General features: G+C 35.2%; 1 protein-coding gene across 3 annotated transcripts in view; it reads right to left on the reverse strand.

Annotated features, from left to right (window-relative positions):
• Positions 1 to 18,073, reverse strand: part of ZNF407 (zinc finger protein 407) — a 448,885-nt gene that overhangs the window by 163,125 nt on the left and 267,687 nt on the right. For all 3 annotated transcript variants that reach the window (XR_011504354.1, XM_070512851.1, XM_070512852.1), the window contains exons 6-7: positions 17,026 to 17,109; positions 8,779 to 8,899 (exon numbers count right to left, since the gene is read on the reverse strand). Coding sequence is in view for 2 of the 3 variants with exons in the window: in XM_070512851.1 (XP_070368952.1) it covers positions 8,779 to 8,899; positions 17,026 to 17,109 (205 nt within the window). In the remaining variant the exon portion in view is untranslated. The remainder of the gene's footprint in view (positions 1 to 8,778; positions 8,900 to 17,025; positions 17,110 to 18,073) is intronic.

Raw genomic sequence — 18,073 nt, forward strand, 5'->3', positions numbered from 1 at the left:
GAGATTAATTGATTTATTGAAGCATGAACACTAAAAATTTACCACATTTTCTCTCAATGGGAAAATTATGATTTGTTTTATGACGTTTCATATATTTGTTAAAAGTTGTAATTGAAGACAAAGAAATAAAACATTGAGGAAAGAAAGGACCAAGTCAAGTTAATCAACATATATTCAAAACTTACAAGCCAGAGATCTCCAAACCGTGTCATAGCTGATACAAAAGATACAAAATGAGGGACTGGATTGTTTAGCAAGATTCAAGCCAAAAAATTAAGAGTAAGGAATTAAAGTTTAAGGGATAAGAGGAAAGGTTAATATTAGGTTAAAATTCCCTGTAGGAAAAAGTATCAGGTTATATATTATGTTGTCGAATACAGGATTCCAGTTTATTTCAATTACAGCTCACTTGTAGCTCTGTGGTCAGGAACAGCATAACATTTCCGAAAAAAAGTAAAAATCCAGGAGTACTTCTTGTTATAGAACTTTTCACAAATAGCACTTCTCATAAATAGGAAAAAGCCAACAAGAGTTTGTGCAACATTCTCTTAACTAATAAAGACGTGAAATTTCTAAGAGACGTAACCTTGTGTTTACAGACATTCTTAAGGTAAAGCTGAAACACATACATGTGCTAGCACATCAAAGGCGGCATCTTACGCCATCAGAGAGAGTTTAATGTAGAGGGGAGATGCTGACATAGATGCTACATCACTTCCTGTGCCTCATACAAACTCGTGTGTCACCATTTTCTACATGTTCCAAGTTCTTCTTTCTTTCCTTTCTTTCTTCCACAGTTTCTTACAGGCCCTAGAAAGGCGGTATTTGAGAACACGTTGAAACAAAGGATCTGAAAACAAAATGAAATAACTAACATCTTAGTACTCTCATTGAACCAATGACAATTAGTCAAACTTTTATACAATTCACAGCTATTTCATTCTGCTTTGTTTTTCTGTCACACCCACGTTTGAGTTTGTGACATCACCCACACACTGGAAGGGTGGCCCTGATGTTCCACTGCCTGCTGTCAGCCCCTCCTGGTGATTACAGAGCTTTCCTAATAAGCTGCACTGTAGGAGCCTCTGATGCGAGGAGATATAGATAGTTACAGAGTAAACTGTTTTGTTGGGTGATAATAGCTCTAGTGTCTGAGGAATAACTTATTATGCAAGAGATTATTGCCCAAAAAAATATTTTCTATTTTTTTCATCTCTAAGGCCTTTCTTTCTACCACAATATATACAGATATATCTAACTACCACCCCAGGGACTGTCCATACTAATTCCTTGTAGAAAGACCATCCCCAAAGATAGTTTTGGTCCTTTTATAATGACTGGATTTGGGATTCAACCACAGCAGGCTGAATAAACATGTTTATCTAGATTCTACTTTCAGAGATAGCAGAGGGATGTGTGGTCACTTTGGGTTCAGAACGGCTCTTCTAATTAATCTGTGAGCTCAGTGCCTATTTCAGCTACATCAACAAACAAAACAACTTAACTTGTACTGATAAACAAAACAAATTAGCTTAGTTTTTTTTTCCTTTTAAAGACATCTGAACCAATTTATAATTTTTAATGCTATGGAATCTATTTGTTTTCAGGTCTACAGATTTTTTTTACTTAAAGGAGTTTTGTTACATGAAAATTTACCAACATTAATTAAAGGCCTGACATAAATACTGGAGTTGCACCAGCACATAGCCTGTCAGGCTGAAACAAAAATCTTAACAAGCCTATGTGCTTGGGTGTTACAGAGCAAGGAAGAAAAGTATGACTAAAACATGCTATGTACAAAAAGAACATTAGACATAACGAACATTATAGAACACACAAAACCACAATTACAATTACTGAGATTTAAAAGAACGTCACTAATGAAATGGTCAGAGAAACTTAGGAGATGTTTGTTCAGAAAGAATTCAATTACTTTCCAAAACAGATAGAAACATTAGGAAAAAAAGAAGAGTACATTTACATGCAACACAATTTTCATAATTCATGACAGAAAACCTGAAGATATCATTCTATCATTTTGTTAGGGAACCCCTCAAAAAATCCCCCTAAACTGACCAGAAACATCCACTCCATGTGAAAGACAGTACAATTCCATACAGTGTTACCTTGACTCATGCTAGGAGAACCTTCTGAAGCAATGTTTATGCTTGTCAATGACTAAACATGGTTTTACAAACCAGCCACGATACTGACATCTACCTGTAGCCGGCTGAACTGTGTGAGGGTAGCAAGCGGGAAGGGGCAATTCGCCAGGAGCAAGCATCACACACCTAACACAACGGACACACTGGCCTTCTGGAAGATATGCACCACAACTGGAAAAAAGTCTTGGAATCACCATTATCCTAAGAAAAGTCTGGGAAGTAACTGGGATTTTAGGCTTTCAAACTAAACCTTTCAGCCTAGTACATTTGTTTTTTATTCCATTAACTGGATTAGCAGTTATAATTGAGTAAAATGTAGAGATAACAGACTTGAGATAAATGAAATAGTATTGACTAGTATTTTAAATGACAAAAATAGTGGGTTTTTTAAATTCATCTTTTTTATGTTGTTTTAGTGAGAACATTTAAGTTCTATTCTCTTAGCTAATTTCCATTATACAATATAGTGTTATCAACTATAGTCACTATGTTTTCCATTAGATCCTCAGACCTTATTCATCTTATAACTGAAAATCTATACCTTTTTTACCAACCTCTCCCTATTTCTCCCAACACCCAGAACCTGGCTGCCACTTTTCTGCTATTTCTATGAGTTTGATTTTTCTTTTTTTTTCCCCTAGTTTCCACATATAAGTGATATCATATAGTATTTGTCTTTCTCTATCTGACTTATATCACTGACAGAAATAGTTTTGATTTAAAGTCTGTTCTCATATAAATGGGCTGTGGCATCAATCAAATTGCTTTAAATATAAATTATATCTAATATTAATACTGCATATTTTCATTTGATTATTTTTATGTAATATCATTACTCTTCGAGAACTTCAAAATCACCCAAAAGAAATAAATGCTACTTCTGATTCTTCAGAAAAAAGAAACGTATGCTGTTCATTTTGGTATGTATAATTTCACTTCTCTTTCTTGGTGTGTATGATGTTCCGCTACACAGACAAACACCTATTTTTTCTCCTTGTCATTATTCAGGGCAAGTCCAAGTTTGTTCTAGCCATTGCTTCTCCTCTACAACCTGTGAGCCTGCACAGGAAGCCAAATGAAAGTTGAAACTCTCTGAAGAGATCATCCAAAAGGAGAAAATTATCCCCTGTGGAGTTAGTCTCCCTAACTCGGGATGCTGCTGAAACAAACGGAAGACAAGAACAGTGAACCCCACTGTACACTGAATTCTTAAAGCCACAGTACCTGAGAAGGTTTGCCTTATTAATTATGCACAATAAACACAAAATGTTTATTTATTAAAATTATATACAAATGCATAATATTATCGAAGACCTGAAAAAATTTTCATAACTGAGACACTTTACAGAAATATGTTTGAGATATTAATACAAACTTTAAGGGGAAATAAAGAATTATCCTAAGTACAATTTTTTGTCATTATATCTTAAAACTACCCTAAAAATGCTTCCAGCATCATGCAAAGTTAAGACAGAATTCAATTAAATTAAAAGTATTTTTCGACAAAAATGTTCTAGGATATACAAACACACACACACGTATTTCAAACGGTTGTGACAAAGAGCAAATTTTACCTCCTCCAGCCACATGCGTGAAAACTTACTGAACTTGATTATAAGAAATACTAAACAAAATGTTTAGATGAGTAATAAAACAGATGTTAGGGAGTATCACAAAAAGCACATTTCTGGCCAAGATACCACTACCTGGGGCAAATGTTACGTCAAATATTCTTAGCCTCCCCCTTAGCCAAAAAGTAAACAAAAATCTTCTCGAGATCAAAACCTAATTATTAATGACTTACTGGCCAAGAGCTAAGAAAAGCATCAAGTAGGGGAAAAAAGTGTATTCCTATAAGTTTAGCAAAAACAATGGAGTGAATCTTTAATATGATGCAGAAATTGTAGATTTTATTCCTCAGCTCTATAACATATAATATTTCAATCTGGGTTATAATTTCAAGTAATCAAAAAAAGAATAAAAACAGTGAATAAAATGAAAAGTAGAACAGAAAAATGTTTTTTAAAAAGAGCACATGTAAGACTGGAAATACTAAGGCAGCTATACAGTTGAAGAAAAATCTGGCCAAAAACACTCTTAAGGAACACTGAAGTCATTCCAAAATCAATAATAAGAATGCAATAAATAAACGATCAAACTCCTAGAGTTTGGTTTGAAATTTTAGTTTCCTTTAATTTAGTAAATCACATTTAAAGTGTAATACAGGGTTATCCTTAATATTTTTAATATTGCAGGTAGTGTTTTGTGTCACTTTTCATTACTTATCAGTGGTTTACTGTTTAATATGCATTTATTGTATTTCCTCATAAATCCTAAATAAAAGTAGAAGCCAATGAAAAGATAAATTTCACGTAAAAAGAGAGCCCACCTACAGCCATCTACTCTTATGTGAAAGCCAGTATCATCAGTGAAATAGAATGCAGTTTGATAATCATAAATTCTATTGGCAAATAAAGATTTACATTATTAGAAAGGCTACTTACTATGATTTATTAAAGGTTTTCCTATTTCTCTCATTAATATAGACATGACAATTAATATATAACAAAGGAAAATTAAAATATAGAAAAAGGTTAGACTGTTTCCATTTTAATGTAGAAACATCTAAAAAATTTGCTGCACAAATAATATGATAGGACAGTGTGCTATACATCTAAATTTATGCTTTGAAATTAAAATGAATAGTAATTAATGGTGAAAAAGTTTTGGAGTAATAATAAACTATACTGATTTGTAATGGATTAGATTTGGATATTTGAGACAGTAAAAGCTTAGGAAAAGGGTACGTGTTTACATCTAAATAAAGTGAGATGCCATTGCCTAAATTAATGATGCAAATTTGAAAAATAGCCCCAGGTTCAAAAGACCAATTATAAAATTCTTTTGTAAACAAATCCATATTCACATTTTTCATGAATAATTATAACTACTAGTATTTCTCCACTAATGTTCAATTTATAAAATGAAAAATATATTTCCAAATGAAATTTAAATAATACTTCAGTGTCTAATGATGGTAACTTACCTGCAAATAGTCTTAATAATGACAAAGATAAGAATACTCTACAGGAATAATTTTTATCTACATTAAGCAAATAAAAATCTAAATGGGAAAAAAGTTAAGTATTGTAAGCAATAAAATATTATGAGAAGATACCGGTAAGACCAATACAACCATATCTTCTTAGGAAATATGTGATCATCTTACAGAGGTTTTTATTCCTTGGAAGTCATATATACTCAAATGTATTCATCTTGTGAAAGAAGATATTCTCTTTGTTGTGTGGAGGTAGATAAGGTAAGCACTCAGTTCTTCCCGCACTATGCAACCAAAACGATCATTTTGAACTTAACTATCTGCTCAACAAGAAAACAAAGGTAAATGTTGTAAATTCTACATTTCATTCACAGTCCCTACCTTGAAGTTTTTTGTACTCCTGGTCAAGGTTAACTTGTCTTTTGCTCACTAGTGAAAGCAGACCTAACCATACACACACAGAATGATAAAAGTGTCTTATGAACAGAAAATGCTCCAACTATTTACTTTTACTAATAATCAAACAATTAAAAAATTTTAAATAAAGATAAAATCACCCTTTTATCAAGGGCTTTAAGCATTTCAAAAGGAAATGTGATAGATCACTGGATTTAAATGTCCTGAGTATTAATTCACAGGACAGTGACAATATTCTTAGAAAACACAATCTCCTTTTCACCACAATGCCTGACAGAAGTATAATATAGATGGGATCCAGCTGGCTCAAAGGCACTTCTAAACAGAAGTGATGCTATTGCAGAGAGAGAACTTGAATAGAGGACAAGTAACATGACCTCGACTATAGCAAAAGTATAATACAATTTCAAACCAAGGAAATCTGAAATACTTTGACATATTTTTATGTATACAAAGGCTTAAGACAGTGCTGTACAAAGACAAAACACTGTACTGATCAGTGAAACAAAACTCAAATCTCAACCTTTGTAGTCATACTATTAAAAGCCATAAATCATACTTCTAGGATTTTCTTAAAAAAAAAATCTTGGATATACACAAAGATTTAGGTATAAGCATTTTCAGAGTAAAAACCTAAAAATAGCCTAAATGTTTAAACATTTAATAAAATGATTATTGTATCTCTATCTAACCAGAGGCCATGCAAGTATTAAAATTATATTACAGAAGAGAGGTTTCAAACCAGGAAATTTGAAACTCTAAGGTATTTCAGCAATTATCCAACAATCGACTTCGCATTTAATATATTTTTAACGACTTAAAAAACTGAAAAAAATCCATCGTGGCATGTACTATAAATAAATTTAACATACTGAAGACCTTCAGGGCATTGAAACTCTTGCATTACCTCACTGAACACCATCTTGAGAGGCCAAGGAGAAGTAAACCCTATAACCATCTCAAGTACTAACCTGAGATGAGCGTGAAAACAAGGCGGAGTGTATCAGCCAGGCTCTGGCCAGGTGATTTCAATGTGCTCCTCATCTCATATAAACCGCCATCCTACAAAGTTGGTACCAGTCACCCTTACTGACAAATGAGGAAGTGGCAGCTCCCAGAAGTCACACGATTTCAGTGAGGCCTGGGCGGCTCCTTCACAGGGCCTGGGCTCTTGACTACATCCTGTTGCCCCCACTCCCACCAGAACCAAGACAGGAACTGGACAGTAAGGCTAATCCAACAACAACTGCTGCCAGTAACTCCGCCATTGGAAAATTTTTTGCTTATTAAAGTCTTATATGATATTCTTTAATGTTATAAGTAAATATTATAGATTTTAACTATGAAATCTGCTTATTAGTGGTAGATACATTTTTATTTATTTTATATATTGGGTTTGTGTATGATCTTCTTTGAAATAATAGTTCTGCTACTTAAAAATAACAATTTGAAAACCACAATTACATAAGATTAATGAAACAGAAAAGTAGTTACAATTTATACGTAAAAAATAAAACTTAGAAGGAAAGAAACAAAAAGAGCCCCCAAAACAACAGCTCAAACCTCACGCATAGAGTATAGACTGAAAGGATACAATCCCAACAGCTAAGAGCAATAATTAGGAAAATTTTTATAATTTTCTAATTGCTTTCCTGTGTTTTAAAGGGAAGGCAGCTACATAGTCTGACCTCTTTAATAAGGAAAAAGAGCACTCGATAATGTTTATTTTTTAAAGAACTCATATTAGCATCTTAAAATTTCTATATCTACCTCTAATCGGATCACCATTTTACCAAATTTCCAAGAAACACCAACCTATTGTTAAGCAAAGATAGAACTCATAAAACGTTGAATGAATGAATAATTAATAAATGAAATATATCTGCAATATCTCTGTACTATTAGATGACCTTTAACATAAAACTTAATGCAATAATGAGGATAATAATAGAGATTATGGCAATATATTTACTGAATGCACAGGCTACATCCACAGGAATATGAAAATCTATTTTTTCAAAGAAGGCTTCAGGTTGAAGGTATATATTCCAATATTTAACAAAGGCAGGCTGTGTTGAAAGAACCACCCTCAATGTTTCCAGGTCATCATGAGTAACAGGGACTGTGAGATCTTCAGATCCAAGATGAAGGCTCACACTCTGACTCAGGCCCCACAGTTCAGCTGATTAAGCTCCTAAAACAGATGTCATTAGGCTGCCTACAAACTCTGTGGTGTCTCCCAGACCACCTCATGAGCTCCGAACTCACTCTCACGGGCTCCAGGTGCAGCTTGATCTAGCTGCAACCTCCATTCCCCACCTTATTTTCCACTCTGCCCTCTCTACACATACCATGTCATGTAGTAAGACAAGATTATTTACTGTTGCCTGAATATGTTTCATACCTACTTTTCTGCACCTATGCTTTGCTGCCTTTGCGAAGTAATGCTGCAGTCTGGCAGACATCATGCAGCCACTGTGGACCTCAGCAAGTGGACTGAACACACAGGATCTCTAACATGCCTTCAGCACAAAATGCTACATTGTACCGTGACCTCCTGCAACCTCGTACAACATACATGTGTCCTTGAAATTTACCCATCTTCTAATGCTCTCTCCTCGAGGAGGACTTCATTGTGGCGGAACTTATACCTTCTCTACGCACTCCCCTGGCCTCTTTATTTACCCACTGAAATGCACGTTAACATTATTTGTGAATATCACAAGGCACTGATTATGCCACCACACCCTTAAAGGCAGGAAACATTTCTTACATTGTCTTCATTGCCTAAAGTGCTTCACTCGTAGTAGATGAGATGCCATATACACCGAATAACTGATCAAATGCAACTGTTCCTTACTTTGGCAACCAAGTAAAATCACTTGAAATTCAGGTGTACCAAAGGATTATAAAACCTAAATGTTAAGATTATAAAAAATGGAAAAGAACTTTACAACTTCAAAAACAGTCGCTAAAATTAGGTGGTAAAAGAACCTCCCAACCTAATAAATGAATCGTGCTTTAAATTGTGCTAATTCAGGTTGATCAGGAAAACTATTCTTTTATGGTGAATTTAACAGGATTTTAATCCGTCCTGGTGACCCACTTGATTCTCCGTGCTCAGTACTGAGACATTACCTGTAGTCGCACCAGGGGCATCTGTAGGGCTTCTCGCCGGTGTGCACCCGTTTGTGCCGAGTCAGATGAGACTGGGTTGTGGAGGCAAAGTTACACTCATCACACTTGAAAGGTTTTTCTCCTGTAATATATCGAGAAGTGTTGTACATGAACAATTATAAAAATTGGAGATGAAGGGCTAACCTGTTATTGACAATTTAAAAGAACCCTATTTCCATGAAACTTTAAGGATATAGTTCAATGAACTACACATATTTAGGACATTTGAATATTTACTCTCCAGTGAGAAAGTTAGAAGACACCATTGATTTTTATTTCTATATTGGGAAAGATGCAAGGTATCCATTATGTCATTCACAAGTAACTCACACAAACAGGATCTAAACTAAGGCTGTGGTTCAGCACTGAATTTGGAGCATTCAACAAACTGTGCTACATTAGAGCCATTATAAAAACCTCAGTGAGGTTACCACCACGGAAAAGCAAGTAATAGAGATATACCTTAAATATATAGTGTAAAACTTAGTAAATCTTAAATATGAAGAAAATAAAATAAAGCTATAAATTGATACCAATTAAAACCTGGTAGAAAGGAAATTACAGTTCACTAAGTTGAATAAAAGGTACAGAGGACTCAAAGAAACATTTAAAATAATATTTAATAGCACTCTAAATTTTATCTCCCTTGTGTAGACATAATATCTCTCTACATAGATATATTACCCATGAGCTGGCTCAAGGGCCTGCGCAGGACTCCCAGCTGGTCCTCTGACTGACACCTGTCTCTCCTTTAACCACGCCTCCTTCACACACACATTCAAAGAAATCATCAAGTCTTAGCAGTTTTTAATTCCACTAGCTACAATGGCTGCAGAGCACCTGAAACTTGGCTATTTTAATTACTGTAGATTTAAATTTAAAAACTGATACTGGATTCACCTATTGAAAAAATGTTTAAGTCTGTTTGGAACAGCTAGGGAACGTGAATCCACTTTTTGAAGTGTAAATTTTATCTAATCTAAATATAGATCACGGGTTTCAGATGAAAGTTTAGCCTCCGAATTGAGATGTGTTAGAAGTGTAAAATAAACACCAAAATCCTAGAACAAAAATATCGCTAATAACGTTATATTGATTTCATGTTGAAACGATAATAATTTGGATGTATTTGGTTAAACTACTTAAAAGAATACTTTCACCTGTTACTTTTTTATTTTTTTAATACAGTTCCCAGGAAATTTAAAATGGCACGCATGTAGCTCGCATTACATCTCTATTGGACAGTTATGAACTAAAGAAAATTTCAGCATCTCTTCCAGTCTGAACAGTTATAATATACAGGGATACTCTTCTTGATAATATAACAAAAACAGTTATAATATACAGGGATACTCTTCTTGATAAACAATTTTCCCAAGAAATTTTACATATAGGACAGATTAATTTTACATATGTTCAATAAGTCTACCAATGTTTTGTAATAGTTTTATAAGTATACTGACATACAGAAAATGAAGGATGAAATATCTTGGTTTAAAATTACATCAATTGAGCTAGCAACAAAATTATACCTGTCCTGAAAATTAGAACATTTAGAAATTTGTCCTACATTGTCTAAGCCTATTTATATGTCCTTAACCATAACTGCAGTAACATTTAACTGAATGCATACACATCTCATCTGATGGCATTTTATCTGTCACCACAGCCCAGGGTAGCAGTTAGAAGAAGCCAGATGGACTTCAATCTCAATCCAGGTTTTGCCACATTTCCCTCCCTACCTGTTGAGCCCCTGAGCAAGTGCAGGAGGGGAGCACCACCAAACAAGCGGGGCTAACTGCAAGGAGTAAGCCACCCCAAGTACTTTGCAGGGCGCTCAATAACCAGATGCTTTTATCATTATTACGACAGGACTGCGTAAACCCTGATAACTGCAAACTCCTCTCTCGCAAAGATAAAAGAAGTGCACACAAATGGCTCCCATCAAGACCTCACAACCAGTAAAAGACAAACCTATAGCACATATGAAACAATTCATGGTACACAGAGTCACTGAAGTTAACATAAAGATATCACTTGACACATCCTACCAGGGAACATTTGATTCACTCCTGTAAAAAGAAGACCACATTCAAAGCAGAGTAAAAGTCTTAGAGTTGAGAGAGACTTTTGTCTCTTTTAGTCACCTATAGTTAAAATAAATCCCATCTACAACACCCCAATCAAGCAGTCACCCAGGGTCAGCCTGAATAACTCCTTGTTCTCAGTTTCAAAACTGCTGGTTAAGTGACTTAAATTGTTATAGACAACTCAATTGTACTGAATTGACATACGAAAACTCACTTTCATGATGATGGCAGGTTTTGATTTTGAGAGACAATATGTGCTCTTCATATTACATAAGCCTATAGAAAATAGCTCATTCTCTTCAAATCTGACACAGGAATATTCTACATCATGGAAACATATAAACATCCACACATAAACACATCTGAAAACTTCCACATTCATTATAAGAACAGAATTGTTCATTAAATTCAATGGAGAGTATTTTAACTGTACACCAATGTCCAAGGGCAGCTCACATGGAAACAGAAACACAAAGTGAAGAACTCATCTGGATAAAAACACACGTATGATTTATTACTTCACTAACTTGACATATCTATCTAGACTGACCATACGAGGCAGAAAGAAAGTACCACCACAATCAAGATAATGAACACAACAATCACCCCCAAAGCTTTCTTCATATCTTTTTTTCTCTCCTGATCATCCTCAAGCACACACTCACCTGCTTTCTGTCACTATATATTAGTTAGGATTTTCCAGAAATATATACGCATGGAAACATACACTATGTACTCTCTTTTGTTTGGCCTCTTTCTCTCAGCATTATTTCGTGACAAATTCAAGTTGCTCCAGGTGTAAATATTTCATTTATTTTCACTGAGTAGTAAACTAGTATTCCATTATAGGACTGTAAGACAGTTTCTTTATCCATTCTTCCACTAAAGGGCATTTGAGTTGTTTTTATTTTGGGGTATTACAAATACAGCTGCTATGAATCTTCATGGGCAAGTCTCTGCTTAGACACACGTTTCCTCTTCTCTTGCATTAATTATCTAGGAGTGGGATGGCTCAGTCATATGGCAGGTACATATTAATTTTGTAAGAAACTGCCAAATTGTTTTCCATTTTACATTCCTACCAGCTGTGTATGAGAGTGCCTCTTGCACCAAATCATCACCAACACTTGCTGTGGGCAGTGCTTTAAACCTGTATTTCTCTAATGATGTGGAGGATCTTTTCATGTGCTTATTTGCCATACATTTATATTCTTCGGTGAAGTGCTTGTTCAAATCTTTGACCCTTTTGTAATTGGTTGCTTGTGTTCTAAATCGTGTTTTGAGAGTTCTTTATATATTACAAATACAAATCCTTTATAAGATTTGTGATTTACACATATTCTTTCCAGTCTGTGGTTTGTCTTTTCATTCTCTTGTCTTTTGAAGAGGAAAAGTTATTCATTTATAAAGTTTTCAACTTATCAATTTATAATTTTTCAAGTTATGAGTTTTTTCATTTATGAATCTGGCTTTTGATGTGATATCTAAGAAATCTTTGATAATCCATGGTCACAAAGATTTTTCTCCTAAATTTTCTTCTACAATTTATAGTTTTAAGTTTTATATTTAGATTATGATCATTTTGAGTTAATTTTTGAATACAGTATGATATCCGAATCAAAGTTTATGGATAGCTAATTGTCCAGCACTATATATTAAAAAGACTAAACTGCCTTTGCCCCTTTGTCAAAAATCAATTGACCATGTAACTATGGGTCTGTTCTGCAATCTCTATTCCATTCCATCGATATATTTGTCTATCTTGATGCCAACACCAGAATGACTTGTTACTATAGCTTTATAGTCACGAAGTCAGGGAGAATAAGTCCTCAAGTTTGTTCATCTTTCTCAAAGTTCTTTGAGTATTTCAGATCAATGCATTTCCATATGAATTTTAAAATCAGTTTGTCAGTTTCTTAAAAAAAAAAAAAAAGCCTGACAGGATTTGAAGTGATCAATGTGAAAGGAAATGAAATCTTAACAATATTGAGTCTTTGGATCCATGAACATGGTATACACTCTGTTCTAGGTCTCTTTAATCTCTCTTAGCAGTATCTGGAGGTTTCCAGTGTGGAGGTTTTATATAAGCTTTGTTAGATTTATCTCTAAATATTGTATCTTGGTCGAAAACAATTGAGGCATATAGGCATAGATCTATTCTGTTCCACGCATCAATACAATACCGCCATGATTATTGCAGCTATATAATAAGACTCCAGGTTAGGTAGTATAAATCTCCCAGTTTTAATATAAAGAATCTAAGTGGTCAAACAATTTAAAGATTTTTTTTTTCATTAAGAAATTCACAAATATATTCTGCAGTCTCCTTATTCCATTCAATCTAAGTGTTTGAAAGTGTGTTGATATCATAACTCACTGCTACCTTGTTTATTATAACAGCCTTGGAAGACACCTTTAATTTATCCATTTTTGTGTGGATGTAGCAGAAATCTGGAGGAGGTAAAAGGGTGACATTATGGACTTATTGTCTGAGTCAGTGGTATAAATTAAACGTCATCTAAGCTCTTCAAAGTTAATTTTATTGGTTGAGAGGTTTAACATAAGCAGTTAGAAAACAGTAAATGTAGCTTATTTCATTTAAAATTTTATGGCACACATTTTAACTTAACACATTTTTATGTGACACAACTTGAACTTAAAAACAAGACTTTTAAAGAATAATGTCATTTATATTCTCTATAATTCGAATAATCTGATATTCATATTAAGCTAGCATTATGTTGCAATAAACTATAAGTTGTCATTTCATATTTAACTTGACAATGCAATAGATTAAATCGTGTAATATTAAAAATTTTTGAATTATACACAGGCTGACAGAGAAAAAATATGCTGCTACAAAAATATGCTACATAAAATACTATGCTATAACCACCACGTAAAGGAAAGCTCAAGTACGCCTATGCTCTTGATAGGGGAAGAACTCCAAACTACAGTTTATTCAAATCTGTACACAATAGTCAATAATTAACAAAATAGTTTATAAAAGAATATTAACTTTGTTACATGTTCAACACCGTTGTTTGAATACGTTAATTGTTTTATTTTTAAACCCAGAAAGATAATTTCTTTAGGAAAATATACTTCAGAAATACAAAAGTGCTTTCTTGTTTGTTAGTCTCAACAGATAGCCAAAAAAATCCACTCAACTTCTAGGTTATAAAATTTGAAGGAAAATCTTACAAATTTTAAATAAGAATTTGAGTTTGCTAATATTTGCTAATGCTTGAAATGAGATAGGTACTGTATGAAGAGGTGTATACACTTGTTATGGAAAAATTTTTGACGGACTGATCAAATTCATGTGGTGCATTGGGAAAAGTCCTTCTGAAAATCCTTTGTCTCTCTAAAGCCAGAGGATGACTAAATCTATGAGTAAGACAGTACCTACTAAGAACAATGCTGTCTTAAAGTCAGTAGGGCTACTTGTATAATCCTACTCAAAAATGCAGAACAAAGGTGAAAATTCCTTTCCTCCTGTTTTTCCCTTACGTGACATACAAGTACATATTAGTTAAAATTGTGTTGCTCTCCATACTTTCCTTTATGAGCAATAATCGTGGCCAAAATAACCATTAAGGAATATTTTGCATCTTAGGTACCTCTGATGGAAAAGTAAAAGAAAGCCGGAAGAGGGATACGAGAATGGCTGTCGATATGGAGCAGTACCCTTTGTGTGTCAACAATCCGTCAGACAGGCTGAATGCTTCCTATGGAAACTCACACTTCACATTCCTTTGGGCGGGCTGGTGGTTATTAAGCTGGCCAAGATTCTTCAACCACACGTGAGGATTTGCTCCTCTGCCCTTGAATCAAGGGTCTCTGACAGGTGATAAAAGTAAATCTTGGAGTGGAAGATGTTTTGTGTCAGCCCCCAGACAGTCCGTATGGCAGTAGGGAATTATTTACGCCATTTGGAACACTTTTGATACCTATCCCTTTGCAAGCTGATTGTAATTTGCGTGGGCACTGTGGTAAAAAGGTAAACCATGTCAAAGAGGACTACATCAGAGAAATATAGATTTCAACTGCACCATACAATTCTGGCCTTGTAAACAAAAAAGGTGTGTGTTGCTTAAATATTATAAATCCAGCATAAAGGCTAAGCGCCTAGACTGAGCTGCACTAAGCTGTTTGGTTGAAGCAAACAGTCTTAAGAACTGACTTCGGTATTAAAGAATCATGTTTGATTTGTGCCACAGAGGCAGATAAATGCCAAAAAGACTGATGCTTCTGTCTGTGAGACATTGTCCTATATGGTATAAAGTTAATAGCAAAGTAATAAGGAGCCTCTGGACCTGACATAAAATATAAAGTTGTGCCTGCTCGATGCAAGCTTTGTGATCGATCACCTGTAAACGCCTGTGATCGCAGCATTACTGTCCCCACTGCGGTGCCAGAGGCAGTACTGCCCGCTGGCGAAGATGCGCACAGGAGGGTCAGCTGGCCCCGGGGCCGCGCCAGCGTGAGGCCAGTGAGCAACAAGGACATCTGAACAGTGAAAACTTGGCATCAATAAACCAAAAACATTAAGATTAAAACCCCACATGAACACACTTCACTATACACATATTTCCAACTTCTCCAAGACAGCTGCCAAGGATGGCTGCCATCCACTGGGCCCCTTTGGCCATCTCTTACACTGAATCCTTAAGTCACTGGATCAGGAAAATGTGATCACAGGTTGCTATTATAAACTTAAAATGGACTTTTATGCTTACAAAGTTAAATTTGTGTTTTCCACATTATGTTAAACAATGGAAATTTCTCCTTGAGTCAGTAATAACTCTTGCCCCATATGGAAATTTGAATCACACAAACTCAAGACCTCAAAGGAATGACTAGCATTAATTTTCACTGATGTTACAAATACTATAATGGGCATTAAAGCTACCTGTAGCTAACTGCTAAATATAATATATCAAGAATCAAAACATACATAAACAACATATTTCACATATCTTAATTTCATGCCATTTTGAGAGTAAACTGCCAAACTCAATCCTTCTCATAGAAAAGTCTGATGTTTAGTTACAAATTGTGTTACCACAGGATTTATCATGTAAACTAGATCACTTCTGAGAGTAGAAAGTGATTCCATTAATAATTAGAAGAGACAATGCCATCACAACACTATGCCAGGCATGTATAATTTAGAATTATTAAAATAATTATTTATAAGATCTATTACACATACTGAGTAGGTAATCAATTTTAATAAATGTTTAAAACTTTTCAACCTGAAGAGTTTCTAACCAAAGTATACATTTTCTTTTGTCGAATCACCAAGAACACACGTCATGAAAGAAAAATCCTCTCCAATGTTCACATCTATGTTGCTATCCATTTTTTTTTTTGTAGCTGAGGAAGATTCACCCTGAGCTAACATCTCTGCCAATCTTCCTCTGTTTTCCATGTGGGCCGCCCCCTCAGCATGGCTGCTGACAAGTGAGTGGTAGAGATCCAAGCCCAAGGATTGAACCTAGGCCGCTGAAGCAGAGTGTGTCAAACTTACCCACCAGGCCATGGGGCCGGCCCCCGTTTGCTATCCATTCTTAATAGCAAAACTAATTGAAACAGCAATGACCTAAAACACAGCTACTCGCTCCAACTTGTAGGGGACTGCTGGCCAGACTTAGGAAGTCCAGTAGGCCGAGAGAGACGGGAAGGCAGGGCTGTAGGTAAGCACCTGGCAGCTCATGAGAGAGGGAGTGCGGATGAAAGCAGGTGAGCGGAGACTGACCAAGAGGAATGGCGAGCCTGAGAGGGATATGGACTCGCCAGCTTCATCCATGACATCCAAGGCAGTCTTGCCCACGGAGAAAAGAACCTTTGGAGTTGGAGGCCAAACTCTTTTCTTCCTCCTACTTAACGTGAATTTACAGAGGACACCTGATCCATAAAACATGCAGTAGGCCTACTTTTTTAAATATATAAAAATAGACGAATTAAAATCTTATGTTATTCAAACAGAATTTTCGGTAGACCCCCAAGTACACAGATTTTACAAAAACCAAAAAGACAAGCAATCAAGGGCCAAGCACAGTTACTGGGGTGCCTGCCCGGACTTGCTTGTGCCTGGGCGACCCATACTGACCTGTGTGCTGCCGGCGGTGTTTGGTGAGAGCGTGCCGCGTCCCGCCAGCAAAGCCACAGAGGTCGCACAGGAACGACTTCTCGCCTGTTGCAACAATAAACAGATGAGGGACTGCGGAGGTCACAGATCATTAAAACATATCTATCAAGGCTTTCAGGGTTACTAATTCCTCCAATCAAATGTTTCCATGTAAATATGTCAAATGGGAATGAAATTACCACTGCGGTTTATTGACTGTGATAAAATCTGAAAAGCACCACTGAACATAATTACATACTTGTCAGACCCATAAAAATTAGCTTTATTATCAATGGAATGGTTTTGTACAACTTCATTTCTGGTAGATGTCTTCCAGATGGGGCTGCTTTATGCACTTGAACAGTTTTTATGCATATCCTGATTTTTTACAATTCCCATACATCTGGCCTTTCTGAGCTGAGTAAAGATTGCTTGGAATAGTTAATATACAGTATATATGATTCTGCTTAAATAAAACATATTGAATTTTCTAACAACTGAAGGATACTGAATTGGTTTTACCTGATTCTATCAGGGTCTTCTTTAATAACTTCTTACTTAATAATATGAATTAAGTGGTTTCCTTGAACATACTGAAGATCCCAAGTAACAATAAAATCTACTTACTTAGTACCAATAGCAATTCAATGCTGTATATGTTTCTCAAACCTTTGTGGCATAAAAAATGAAGTCTAGGGATTGCTAAAGAAATTGTACAAAAACTCCTCTATTATTCATCTGTAATGATACCCTGAACTGGAAACCTCTGCAACAATTAGAGACAGGTTTGGCAGACTTCGTATTTGTTAAAAGTGTGTAAATGCTCATTTTTTTAACCATTTTTACACAAGCCAACATTTCACCCAACAGTTTATAAACACAATCTATCTTTCTACTGTATCATATTTAGGTAATAAGTGCTGGCAAGCGAGGCAGTTTATCCCATAAAGCTCAAGTAGAAGGGCAAAAAGTAAAAGTGCTAACCTTGGAGAGACACAGAGAAATTAGAAATACTTTTCCAGAAACAAAA

The sequence above is a fragment of the Equus asinus genome, chromosome 7 (genome assembly GCF_041296235.1).
Source record: "Equus asinus isolate D_3611 breed Donkey chromosome 7, EquAss-T2T_v2, whole genome shotgun sequence".
NCBI lineage: Eukaryota > Metazoa > Chordata > Mammalia > Perissodactyla > Equidae > Equus > Equus asinus.